This window comes from Macrotis lagotis, chromosome X (genome assembly GCF_037893015.1).
Source record: "Macrotis lagotis isolate mMagLag1 chromosome X, bilby.v1.9.chrom.fasta, whole genome shotgun sequence".
Classification (NCBI taxonomy): domain Eukaryota; kingdom Metazoa; phylum Chordata; class Mammalia; order Peramelemorphia; family Peramelidae; genus Macrotis; species Macrotis lagotis.
Window position 1 is genome coordinate 478,378,022 of NC_133666.1, and position 14,381 is coordinate 478,392,402.

Genomic DNA, 14,381 nt, shown 5'->3' on the forward strand with positions numbered 1-14,381 from the left:
CTGCTCCTGCTGCTAATTTCTGCTCTTCTTTAGCCTTGCTGAGCCTCATGTGTTATATAACATCTTCCAAAATTATTGACAATAATAGCTAAGCAAAAAAATCTGTTAGATTTTATAGAAAATTTGAGTCATGTGGCAAAGTCAATTAGGGCAGTTAGGTAATGTTGTTTCCCGAATGTTATTTTTATATTATATAGCAACTCCTATTAATCACTTTTTTCTTTTTTATTCAAATGAAAAACCATTCCATTGATGGAGGAAATAGAAAAAAACATACTTATTGGAGTGTTGCCAATCTTCATTGATGAAAACAAATCATAACCTAATAAAGATTATGATGATTACATGATAATTTTAGTAAAACCTTCAGTTTATATTTGAGGAACTTATGGTCAGGGCAGAGGAATATAATACTGAAATATTATGTGCAATGTAGATAGAACTCACTCAAAAAACTTATGATTAGTCTCTTACCTCCCCAGCATTTGCCTTTTCACAAACATATGTCTCATAGTACTGGAAGAATTCCGGGGCATGGTCATTAACATTCAGAACTTGTACATACACTCGTGCCTCAGATACTTGTTGTGAATTATCTGAAGAGAAAAGGCAAAAGAAATTAAAATGCCAAAGTCTCATATTTTCATAAAATCATGCATTTTAAAGAACTTAATTGATACACACGATCTGTATGTTATCAGTATGATAATCCTCATAAATTGTATTTTATTTGGAAATTCTTTAGAATCATAGGAAGCAATATCATTGTGAACAAATAATATGGGAACAGGCAGTCTTCACTATATTCATATGGATTCACAGTTTGAATGTATGTGTACTAGTAAATAAATAAAAGTTCATGAAGCCAAAAGTTTAAGCATGGCTTGTTATCATAATAGTTTTGGGCATTTACTGTTCAAATCAATGTTTTCCCTCACCATTTAACCAATATGCATTTAATATAATAAAGAATATATTAAAATGCATATTAATTTCCAAGTAAGTGATATTCACTAACACTTAAAATGTCTGCTGGTAAATTCTGCCTTGGAATGAAGGCATTAGAAGGAACTATTTTATACCATAGTCTGCTTAAGTTATAAATGGATAGATTACCTAAGAAATAAAAGAGCATTTTTCTACCTTTGGAACAATCTTTACTAAGTTTCTTTTCTGTATTACAAAATGTCATATGAGTCAGGGATTTATTTTTATTTCAATTATTACCTATTTGTAGTATTCTACCTAGGGTAGGATGTAAATAGGGAAGTATTTAGAAAGTGTTGAAAAAGAATCATTCATGAAAAAGCCATGGACCCCTCATGCATACTATTTTACTTAATAATCCTGCTTGAGACCTCATAAGAACATAGACAGGCTACACTTACATAAAATTATATGGGGGGTGTTAATTGTTATTTATCTAGCAAAAACCTTGCTCTGCCAACTGAGATTAATATCTTTTCTGTAATTCATGGGTATCTGGGGTACTGAAGTCAAATGTTGTATCTAGAGTCACACAGGCATAGAGTTTATGTGTGTTGTTTATCTATTAGGCTCTCTTATTACCCATATGCTTATCTAACTTTCTCTCATATATGCCATTTCACAGTGATAAGAAAGTCCTTAATAAGGGGAAACTATTTGTCAATGGAAATCAGAAAAAAAAATTCTACAACTTGTATTAAGTAGCTTGTTCACTGAAAGGTTGAGTTTCCTATGCTCTCATAGCTAGGATATGCCAGTAGCAGGACAAAGATCAGAGATTTTCGTAACTCCATGACTAGAATTCTAAAAAAATAACATGCATATGAAGATACACACTTTTACTCAATATATATTCATGTATGCATGCAAATATATGTGTAGGTTAATGTGTGTACTTTAACTAACAGTTAATTAGGCAGTAGAATAGTTGTCGTATTATGATAGATCTAAAGCTCAAAGAACTGCAGAAACTATGTATTTCTATACTTTTTATAGATGAGGAAATTAAGATTCAGGAATGTTCATTTTTTTCTTCAGTGTCAAACAGAAAGCAAATACAAGTCTTAAGATTTGAATCAAGGTTTTTGAATTGCACAGTGAATTTTTTTGCTGTACTGTACATTTTCCCCATATAATTATATATATATATATATATATATATATATATATATATATGTATATATATATATATATATTCACTTATTCACTTGCTATTTTGAGGGTAAAATATCACATTTGCTTACTGTGAAGTTTTCCTATATCTTGGTTTCCATCATCAATTTCAAGTAATTCTTAAAGTTTACTACTCTTTTTTACAGTAGAACTAAAATGATTCTTTGAAGCAACATGTCATTTTATAAAAAGAAATTGCACCAAGTTTTCATCGTAAACAAACTCTTTGCATCAAAGCCTTCCTGTTTTCAAGTGTTACTTCTGACACATTGAGATTCTGAGATTCTGAGCAATTAATTCATTTGGATTCTCTCGCACCTAAGAAATTTTCTTTGTTTTTTCTCTTTTATATTAAATTAATTTTTTCTATGATTACAAAAATGTTTGCCAAATGCATAGAAAGACAGATGTCAACATTAATTTTTTTTTCTTTCAAAAGCTTATGAGTTTCACATTTTTCTCTTCAAACCCTTGGCAGCAAACAATCTGATTTGGTTGTACAGTCATGTTTAACATGTTTCCATTTTAGTTATGTTTTGAAAGAAGATTTACAATTAAAAAAGAAAACATATGAAAAAGAAAGTAAAAACTTGAAAGTTTTTAAAAATAAACATAGCAAGATTTGTTCTACTCTCAGAACTCTCTGCATCTAGTTTGGCATTTTTCTGTAACAGTTCTCTGAGGATTTTCCTTGATTGAATTACAGAGAAGAGCTTGTTGTTCCTCTCACTATTGTGCTACTAGTATGTACAATGTTCTCCAGGTTCTGAACACTCCATTCAGCATCAATTCATGCAAAAATTTCAACACTTTCCTGAAGTCAGGTCTCTCATAATTTCCTACAGATCAACAGAACTCCATAACATTCAAATAATACAGTTGATTCAGCCATCATTACCCAATTGATTGTCATTCCCTCAATAAAAGAGTTGCTATAAATATTTTTGTACATAAGGTTTCACCTGTTTCTAAAAATCTCTTTGAGATATAGACCTAGTGATGGTATTGCTAGATCAAAGGTTATGCACAGTTTTATTGTCCTTTGGGAAATATGGGCAGTTTGGCTTTCTTTCTTCTTTTTGTAATGAGATCATCCATAGGCTTATCTATTTTATTGGGTTTTTCATAAAACCAACCCAGGATTAACTATTAGTTCAATAATTTGTTACATTCAATTTTATTAATTTTCCTTAGATTTTCTAATTTGACATTTTAATGAGAATTTTAATTTATTCTCTTTCTAGCTTTTTTAGATGCATGTCAATTCATTGATCTCCTCTTATTATAACTTATACTTGTAAGAATTTAGAGATATAAAAAAATTTCCCTATTTATTGCTTTGGCAGTATCCCACAAGTTTTGTATGATTTGTTGTTTGACCCACTCATTTAATTTTCAATTAATTTTTAGTTGATCTTTTCCTTGGACCTTTACTCCATGGAAATTTTTAGTACATCACCATCTGCAAAAGATTCTTTTAATAAATCTGTCTTTCTTCTTGTGATTGTGAGATTTTTATTTCCTCATATAAAGAAAATTTTTGTGTAAGTGCCATGTTCAGCAGAACAGAAAGAAAATTCTTTCCTATTCTGATTCAGTTTTCTTCAGAGGCCTATCATATCTAACTTTTCAAAAATTCAATTTGTATTATTAACTCCCTTGTTATTTATTTTGTAGTTAGATTTATCTAATTCTGCAAAAAGAAAGTTGACATCTTCCTCTAAAACATCTAACATCTAACATCTAACTTCTCCTCTAAGTAAAGGGATGCCATACAACTTGATGCAGATATATTCCATATTGATATTACTTCATTGCCTTTGATCGCTTTTAGAAAAATGAAGTTTGCTCCCTTATCCCTTTTAAATTGATCTACTTTTGTTTTTACTTTGTCTTAGATAAAAAATGCTACCCCTGCTTTTTAACTTCAATTGAAGCATACTAAATTTTGCTCCAGCCTTATATGTTTACTCTGTATTTATTTGTTTCAAATACATCTCTTTTTTAAAAACATATTGGAGGATTCTGGTTTTCAATTCACTCTGTGATCTGTTTCCATTTTAGGAAATTGTTCATCCCATTCATATTCATAGTTATGATGACTAATTCTATATTTCCTTCTATCCTATCTTCTCCAAGTTTGTAGTTTTTGCTCTCTTTTGCCCTTATTTCTCTTGACCAATGTTTTGCTTTTAACCACTACCTTCCTCTATTTGCCCTCCTTTTTTCAGTCCACCCCCTTTTCTTTTTCATTTCCCTTTTCATTCTTTTTTTACTTTTGATTTTACTTTACTCCTCCCTTTTATCACCATTGCTTCTTTTTTCTTTCCATTTCCCTCTCCCATTTCCCAGTAGTGTAACACATTATTCCCACTTTGAGCCAAATCTGTTGAAAGTAAGATTCACTTGCTCAGTGGTCATACCCTCCCTTCTTTCCTTCTAATATATTGATTTTTTGTGACTCTTCATGCAGTTTTATTTATTCTCTGTCTCTACCTTCTAATCTCAGCATAATCCTTTCTCTTTTTTCATGACTTAATGGTTCTATAGCTGTTTTTTACCTATTTCATCTGTCAAAATATAATCTTTTTTGGATAGAATTACAATTCTCAAGAGTTACAAGCATCTCTATATCATAATCAATTTACAATCACATACTTTTCATTAGGTCACAATATATGCACACAAAAAGACCCTCTTCAGGTACCTTTCCTTCAATTATACTAATAGTTACAATGTACAAGAGCTAAAAATTTGATCAAATCCAATTCTATTTATAACCATACCCTTTGTCTAAGTATGATCCATTCAGCTGTCCAAGACAAATACCTTTCTCAAGAGTTACATGTGTTGACTCCTCATGTAGGACAAAAGACAGTTTAATCTTATTGACTAATGTTTTCCCCCTTCATTGAATTTCAAGAGAAAATTTTATTTTTAGTTCTAGACTTTTTAACAGCTAGGTATCAAAGTTCTTTATTTTACTGAAAAATTCATATTTTCTTCTAAAATAATATGCAGCATTTTGTAGGGTTTTTGATTCTTGGTTATAATCTCTGATGATTTAATGTTGGAATTCATAACTACTACATAATTCTGACTGTGGCTGCCTAATATTTTAATTTCTTCTATTAGACTACTTGTAGAATTTTCTCCTTTAGCTGAGAATTCTGAAAATTGGCTACAATATTCCTTGGAGCTGTTATTTTAGGATCTTTTCGTAGACGTGATAAATTTTTCCCCAGTAATTCTTCCTTTTTCTTGAACCAAAAATTAGGACAATTTTGCATGAAAATTTTTGTCAGATATTTTTCAGGCTCCTTTTCTGGTAGATAAGTAATTCATAAATTATGTCTCCCTGCCTCTATTTTCCAGGTTAGTCATTTTTGCTAAGAGATACTTTACTTTTTGTTCTAATTTTTAGTCCTTTAGTTTTGTCTCATGGAATCTTAGCATCTTCTAGAATCATTAATTTCCATTTGTCTAAGTCTATGTTTTAGAGTTTTGCATTTCTCAGTTATCTTTTCAGTTTCTTTATTCCTGTTGGCTAATTTTCTTTTTCCAGTTGATCAATTTTCTTTTCCAGCAACAATTTAACTTTAAAAAATTTTGTTTTCTTCACACAATTTTTCAAAATTCTCCTTTATGGCTCTTATTTCTGTTAGCAACTTTTTCTTTGACTAATTGGTTTTAAAAAAATGATTTTTGAGGGACAGTTAGGCGGCACAATAGATAGGTGGTACAGTGGATAGAGCAGCAGCTTAGTGTCAGGAGGATCTGAGTTCAAATCCAGAATCAGACATCAGATACATAGCTGTGTGACCTTGGGCAAGTCATTTGATTTTATTGGTTTGTGAAAAGAAAAACAAACAAAAATGGTTTTTGAGTTCGTCCAATAGGTTGTTTTGGATTTGAAACCAATTTATGAACATTCTTGAGGTACAAATGTAATCATTTTGTCCTTCCTCTTCGGACATGGCATTTTTACTGTCTTCATCAGAAGAGTAGCTTTCAAAGGTTAGCATTTTTATTCTTTTTCTTTTGCTCAGTTAATTTTTTTTGATAGTTGAGCTCTGTCTTGGGGATATAGATGCATATTTTCAAACTTGTTTTTTGCTGGGACTCTGGTCCCTAGATATATGATCTAGTATTTCTGGTATTCTTGTTTTACTCACTTAACTAGGGTAGTCCAAGGCCACATCAGAGTTCTAGGACTTGGGTTGGAATCCTTCCTATTGGTCTGCTGAACTGGAACTTGAATTGAAATATGATTGAAAGTCTCGTGCTGGCTTCCCAGTTCTGACTAAATTGGGTTATATTCTTCCTTTACTCTTTCCTTGAAAGTACTCCAAGATATCTTGCTGAAAAGTTGTTTCACTGTTTGGTTTTGTGGTGGTGGTGTGTGTGTGTGTGTGTGTGTGTGTGTGTGTGTGTGTGTGTGTGTTTCATTCAGTGTTTTTATTTTTCAGAAAAACTGGGGAATTTCCTAGCTTTGCAGAACTATCTTGGCTCCACCCTGGAATCTGGGTCTAAGCAATTTTTTAACACTCTCTTAAGTTTTTGTTCTGAATTGGTATATGGATGCTGTCTCACTATGAATTCCTTAGACTAATGGTCAGAGACATTCTTCAGGACCTGAAAAAATGTCTTGCTGACATGAAGAGTCTGAATGGTTTTGGAATGCATAAATGTAATAAACTATTTTAAGGTAAAAATCAAGAAGTTTGGTTTTAACAGCAGAAGTAAAATGGGAGAAAAAATGTTAATTCTAAATGCAAAACTCATTTTCATGTAAATTTAAGGTAAAGTAAGCAAATAGAATGTTATGATGAATACATTTTTTTTTGTTTTGTTTTTTGCAAGGCAATGTGGTTAAAGCAAGTTGCACAAGGTCACACAGCTAGGTAATTTTTAAGTGTCTGAGACTGTATTTGAACTCAGGTCCTGACTCCAGGTTTGGTACTCTATCCACTGCACCACCTAGCCATTCCCATTGCACCATCTAGCCAAATAGAATATATATCACAAAATTTTTAAATAATGTACAAATTTTATACCTTTTTAACTTAGGAAAAACAAATCTTTTAATCTAACTTGCACTTTGGTATGCAGATTTTCTACTTCACTGGGAAGTTGTCAGAGAATGGATTCAGCATTATTAATCTCAATAATTACCAGAAATTATAAAATGGCATACTTGATTCCTATTAATACTACAACCTTTCACAGTCTTCAAGAAGTACAATTGATATTTTGGAGAATTAATTTCCTTTTGAATGACTTATTGCTCTTCTGATGTTATTTTCTATAATCTAATAGATAAATTTGTTGAACTTCATCCTCAGATTTTGTAGATATAGAATTAAGCACATGAAACTAATGTTTCTTAGGCAATTTTAAAATAAATACTTAAAAATTAGAAGAGTAATTTTTTAAACAAAGGAGAAACAGAACATGACCTCAAATTCAAGTTTCCATGATAAGAAAATTTAATGTATGCAATTATACCTTACCTAAATAATTCCAAAAATAAATGTCAATTTTACTATTCTTATTGTTCAATCTGCTCTCCAGGTCTGCTTTATTTTGGCAATTGCTGCCACATTCTGAAATTTTAGAACCCAATTAATTGACTAAAAGCCGTAGGGTTTTGTTTGCTTGTTTATTTTGATGAATTGTCTTATTTTGTACTTAAATGAATTTTAAGAGACAAAATTTTCCATCCAGATTCTTGTTTGGTGATTTTATAGTCTTGTCAAGACACTTTTCATAATGTCTTATTATTTGTAAAGTTAGCTAAGCAATTCGGTATTAAAATATGAGGCCACCCTGTTGCAATAAAATGACATTCCACGTCAAATATTACCAAAAGCAAAACAGCATATAGAGTAACAGAGTGCAATGAATACAGTGAACTACATAATGAGATCTGTTTTATATCTTTTATTGATGTTGATAGAACAATAGTAGTATCTATGATGGAAACTTGTACTTTTAATTCAATATTTTGGGATTTAAAAACATATTTGGTTTTCCTTTTTTTAATCATACCAAAATAATAATTATTCTGATATGAAATATTTCTATCTTCATTATCAAAATCATTTGATATAATGAACATAATTGAAGATATTTCTGAATATAGATTAATTCTTTTATGTACTTTATGAATTCAAGTCAAACCCTTAATCATAAATCCTTTTAGTCGATTAAAGCTACTTCTTTTCCACTTAATAGCATATTATTAAACCAACAATAATTTCATTAGAAAAACCATCATATTCAGCCAATTTATTAAACATGTCTTTGTTGTATTTTTCAGTCATTTCTAACTCTAAAATCCATTATGAGTTCTTGGCAAAGATCCTGGAGCAGTTTGTCATTTCCTTCTCCAAGTCATTTGATAGATGAGAAAACTGAGGCAAACAAGGTTAAGTGGCATGTCATATTCACGTAGCTAGTAATTGTCTGAGGCTAGAGTTTTCCTTATCCCATTTCCTGAGCTTTATCCATTGTGCTACATAAGTTACACATACCTTGAGTTTCTTCTACATTTTAGATGTTTTGATGATATGCAGACAATAAATTAAAATTTCTCCTTCTCCTTCTCAAAGAGCTTACAAAATAGTGAAAATCAAAACATCTTCATTGCTGTCAGCTTAGTAGTCTAGTTTTTGCTTTATTTTCTTCTCATTAACATTAGTAATATTTTTCAGGTAAAAATACAACTTGTCATATTGAATTTAAAGGTATTTGACATCACTTACTGAAACAGATTTTTGAGACCTTCAGCTAGTTATACAACTACATAATTTCTTATACAAATTCCTAAATGAATAAGTAATTAAATACATTGACAAATAGTTTATGGATTTTGTAGTTTGGGATTTATAGAATTTTATTTTGGTGATGTCATGTTCTGTACACTGAAAATGTTAAAAGCATGCAGCACCTAATTGATCTTGTTTAATTTAATCACTTCAGTGTAAATCTACAGGATAGCTCCTCTTTCTAATATGACATGTTTATTTTTCAAAGTTTGAAAAAAGGATTTTGATCATTATTACAACACATAATGAAATATAAAAAACCTACCTTACCCTGTTATCTTTCATGCCATGTGGATAACTATTTTTTTTCCTAGTTAAGTGTAATTCCTACCCCATAGATACAACTATTTGTGTTGAGTCTACTCTTGCTACATTCTCACAAAAATATTTCCTGACATCTATTTCTACTCAATGATGTGGATTTCTCCCTGAAAACAAATAAACTTTCTAATTAACAACAAAACTGTTAAGAATTTTGCTACTGAATTCTCTAATCTCAGTAATATGAGACTGTACAGAGAAGGCGAAATAATTTGCTTCCAATACACACAAATGAGTAAATTTTTTAGGTTTTTGCAAGGCAATGGGGTTAAGTGGCTTGCCCAAGGCCACACAGCTAGGTAATTATTAAGTGTCTGAGGCTGGATATAAAGCCAGGCACTCCTGACTCAAGGGCAAGTGCTGTATCCACTGCGCCATCTAGCTGCCCCAAGTAATTTTTAAAAATAGTGACATAACTTGACATCTATTTGCTGCATTCTTCAATTAATACTTGACATGACTTATAAAATGGACAACATGACAATTTCTTTCTTTCCTCCCAGAATTAAGGGTATATAACATTACACGAAATGTAGTTGTGAACTTTTTTATCATTATTACTTCAAATATGACAAATACTAACAATAATTTGTGTGATTTTCATTTTCATAGCTGCCTAAAATTTTCTTGAACTATCTCTAATTCTTTCTTAATTGATACATAAAGTAACATTATAAATAATGAATTCAGTCCCAGATATATCCAAAGAAAAAAGAAATAAAGACATTGAAATATTTGGCATTTCTGATGCTGCAAGAGGCATTTATTCCTTTGTAACATTTGTTCTCACATCTTCTATTGTGTAGCTAAATAGAAAATGCAGAAGACAGACCAAAATCATCCTGTAGTGTTTCCATAGCAGTATTCAATGCATTAGAAAAATATGCCGTAGATGTATTCCATTGTACCACAACACCTATCAACATTCGAATAAGTTGAAAAATAAGATCTGTTTTAAACTTAAAAGCTTTTTTCTAAAACCCAAGAAAATAAGGTTATTGGATTCAATATGTAAGATCAATTTGGAAAATGCTGGGCTTCTAAGTATTTTCAAATCCATTAATATGGTAACTAATTATGTAAGTGTTTTATGTTGGATAAATTTTGTGTTATGCATGATATTTGTGGCTGAATCAAAATGATGTCTCAGATTATCCACTTGGACCTTAATTTTTGTGGTCTAAATTAGAAATTGATCTAGGCTTTCAATTTGATCATTTTAACAGAAGAATAAAGTATTCATTAATACTTCCTTGTTTTTTGGTTTTTTTTTGTTTTGTTTTAGGATTTTTGCAAGGCATATGGAGTTAAGTGGCTTGCCTGAGGCCACACAGCTAGTAATTCTTAAGTGTCTGAAGCCAGATTTGAACTCAGGTACTCCTGACTCCAGGGTCTGTGCTCTATCCACTGTGCCACCTAGCTGCCCCCATTAATATTTCTTTTAAATTATATTGATTACTCTGAATTCATCCATTAGAAGAGCTCTCACAACTAATTCTCCTTGAACATGGAGAATTTGGTTAGACTATATGATGCCAGGTTGGCATCATTCAAATCATTTCATCTCTCTTTTCTCTTTTCTCCCTAAAACTATGATTTAAATGTCTATGTTTTAAATCAGAAAGATTACTAATCACTTCTTCAAACATGCAGAGAAATCCCCTATAGTAAATTATCCACAGAGATAGAACATAGGAACAAAAGTAATTAGCATTTGAATTTCAGAAGAAACCAATTGGTGAAATTCATATAAGAAGGTCAGCAAGATTTAACTTTATTGGGCAGCTAGGCTCATTGAACTTTATACAACATTATCAATTAATTTTCAGAACAATACATATTAAAATAGAATGGCTCATTCAACACTATTAAAGAAAACTGCTATGAAATCAAGAAAGGTCTCATTTAACTTATGGTCCTTCTTCAGGGTAATAATTCAGATATCATTGGTGTTACATCTTCTGTTCCATTAAAACTTCTTTCCTTTTCCCTTTCAAGTTTGAAATCTTTTGTGAAGGAATGTGAGACCTTCAATGGAGCTCATATATTCTACTTTCATTAAACTAATCATTCAAATAATACCTCATAATTAAAAAGCCACAGTAATTTGAATCTGGAGAAATATGCATTCTCTTTCTCTGAAGGGATACAGTGATGAAAATTTTAAAAAACCTGTGCATTGCATAAGGTACATGATATTCCTAAATTCGTACTCACCTTTTTCAGTGGCTGTTATGGTTATGTTGTGCCATTCAGCTATTTCCCGATCCAGAGGTTCAATTACAGTGATGGCACCACTGTCATCAATGCTGAATAAAGTGCAGTCATCAATAGAATACCTTAAACCAGAAAGGAAAATAATATGCCAAGATATCTCTACCAAAATGGTGACATATAAAGCTATTGTTATCTCCAAAATAGCAGTGCACATTTGATTACAAATAAGAGTCACTTTATTAACAATTTTACCAACAATGTTCATTTCAAGAGTCTCTGAAATACTCTTTTCCAAAACTGTTTTTTTAATTAAGCAAAAGTGCTTCTTATCTAGGGGTTAAGATAAATAGAAGGAAGTTGAAGTAATGATCTTCATTGCAGAGAAGGATAAAAAATAGCTATTTATTTGGTTGAAAAATAAACGATAGAAATTTTATCTAACACATTAAAATAAGTGGCAAATTAATAGATAGTGAGCTAGTATTTATATTCATTATAAGGGAAGGGGGAGTGCAAACTCTATTACCCGTCCTTATTCTAACTGTTTTCAATATATGTACCAATTGCCCTCTCCCCCAAATAATGTGCCTTCCATCCTGTTACTGTCAAAAGGAAAGGAAGCTTTGGTCATAATTGCCCTAATTACATAGATATTTCTATGCTACAAAGTTAAAGCTAAAAGAACTTTATCATGTTTTATTAAAATTTTAAACAAAAACAAAATCAGAAAAGAAAAGAAAAACTTGCCGTGGATACAGCAGAGCATATGATAGGATTGAATATGAGACAGTAAATTTCTATTTCAAGAAAATCTAAATAATAAATACAATCATTACTTTCAAACTTTCACACCTTTTCTTTGCTTCCTTTTTGGTTTTCTTCGCCATATTTTTGGCATGATTTACTTTATTTTTCTCCTGCATCTCCCCTTACACACAAAGGAAGGCAAAAATTAACCAAGGACACACACATGTGTATACTTGTGAGTGTGTGTGTGTGTGTGTGTGTGTGTGTGTATATATATATATATATATATATATATAGATGTATATATATATATAGTAATTCCCCATTTATAAGATGTACCCTTTCTCAAAAAAAATTGCATCTGAAAACTGGATGTATCTTACATGCTAGTTGTACATTTTTTTACTTGCTTTTCCCACTTTTTTTCACTTATTGTCTTTGCATACATTGTTTTGCATTTACCAGTATATTTGCTTACATTTTGCCAATGTTCTGCCCAGAAATAACTCCGAAATGATTTTTTACAGTGCTGAATTCTAATTAAATGTGATCCAGTTTACGGACAGCTAGATGGCGCAGTGGATAGAGCACCAGCCCTGGAGTCAGGAGTATATGAGGTCAAATCCGGCCTCAGACACATAATAATTACCTAGCTATGTGGCCTTGGGCAAGCCACTTAACCTTATTGCCTTAAAAAAACTAAAAAAAAAAGTGATCCAGTTTGCAAAATTGAATGGAAACCAATCAGCTGAACATCAGTATAGTCCTCCTCCAAATGAGAAAACAATCCAAAATTGGCTGCAGGAAGGAGAAACTCTACTGAAAATGCCACACTAGCAGGTCATGAGAGGCAAATTAGCAAAATGGCCTAAATCAGAGTAGGAATTGAAGAGATGGATTGAAGAGTAAAGGGAAATTAGAATACCTGTGTACATAAAAATGATTCAGCATGAGATAAGAAGAATTGCAGATGAAAAAGAATTTACTGATTTCATAGGAGGACACAATTGGTGCTTCAGGTTCATGAAACAGAATTGACTATGCATGCATCCACACACCAGAGTTGCCCAGGTAGTGCTTGTGGTCAAACAGACAGAACACAAGCAAGATAGGAGTCAGAGTGTCTCCTAAGACAGGGATTCATCTTCAAACACAGATAAGAACAGGATAATGGATGGGGATTTTGACAGTGATGAAGAGTTTTACGAATTTTATGATGAATAAAACAAGTTCAATAACTACATAATACATTTTTTTCAGATATTGGGCCCCCAAATTAAGGTACATCTTATGATTGGTATGGTCTTATACATGAGGAAATACAGTGTATATGTGCACAGATATATAGCTATGTGCATATATATATATATATATATTTATATGAATGCATATATATATGTATATTTATACACACACACACACACACACACACACACACACACACACACACACACATACACAGATTGTACAATGCTTATTTCCATCTGTCTCCTGTTCCTGTAAAAGAGGAAATCATCTTCGTTCATGGGTTCAATTCTTCTGAAGTTTTTTTTCTGTATCAACCAGCTCACCATTTCCTATAACTGAACAATATTTCAAATCAATCACATCCTTATATAAGAGATTATCCTGGAAAGTTGCTTTCAATGGGATTTTTCTTTCTAGTTCTTACTGCTATATCTTGCTAGTGATATATAGAATTGCTGAGGATTCATGTGGGCTTATTTTATATCTTGCTACTTTGTTAAATTTGCTAATTGTTTCTTGTAGTTTTTTTAGCGGATTTTTAGGATTCCCTAATTATACCATCATGTCATCTGCAAAGAATGAGAGCTTTATTTCTTCCAGTTTTAATTCTTTCAATTTCTTTTTCTTCCATTATTGCTGAAACAAACATTTCTCATAGTATATTGAATAGTATTAGTGACAATAGGCATCCTTGTTTCACCCCTGATCTTATTGGGAATGTCTCTAGCTTATTCCCATTGCATATAAAGCTTGCTGATGGAGAAACCTTGACATTTAACATTCTGGAGAATAAAAAGTATATATTGATGACCAATTATGAATGGACCATTCCGGTTTTTTGCATTCCCCCTATTTTTG

The 14,381-nt window shown here is 31.4% G+C and overlaps 1 protein-coding gene across 3 annotated transcripts in view; it reads right to left on the reverse strand.

Annotated features, from left to right (window-relative positions):
* Nucleotides 1-254: 254 nt before the first annotated feature.
* Nucleotides 255-14,381, reverse strand: part of CDH19 (cadherin 19) — a 135,458-nt gene continuing 121,331 nt past the window's right edge. Inside the window, exons 8-9 of one of the 3 annotated variants that reach the window (XM_074199402.1) lie at nucleotides 11,529-11,650; nucleotides 255-596 (exon numbers count right to left, since the gene is read on the reverse strand). In XM_074199402.1, coding sequence (XP_074055503.1) covers nucleotides 463-596; nucleotides 11,529-11,650 — 256 coding nt within the window. In that variant the 3' untranslated portion in view covers nucleotides 255-462. The remainder of the gene's footprint in view (nucleotides 597-11,528; nucleotides 11,651-14,381) is intronic. The other 2 variants (XM_074199403.1, XM_074199401.1) reach the window with 2 other exon arrangements.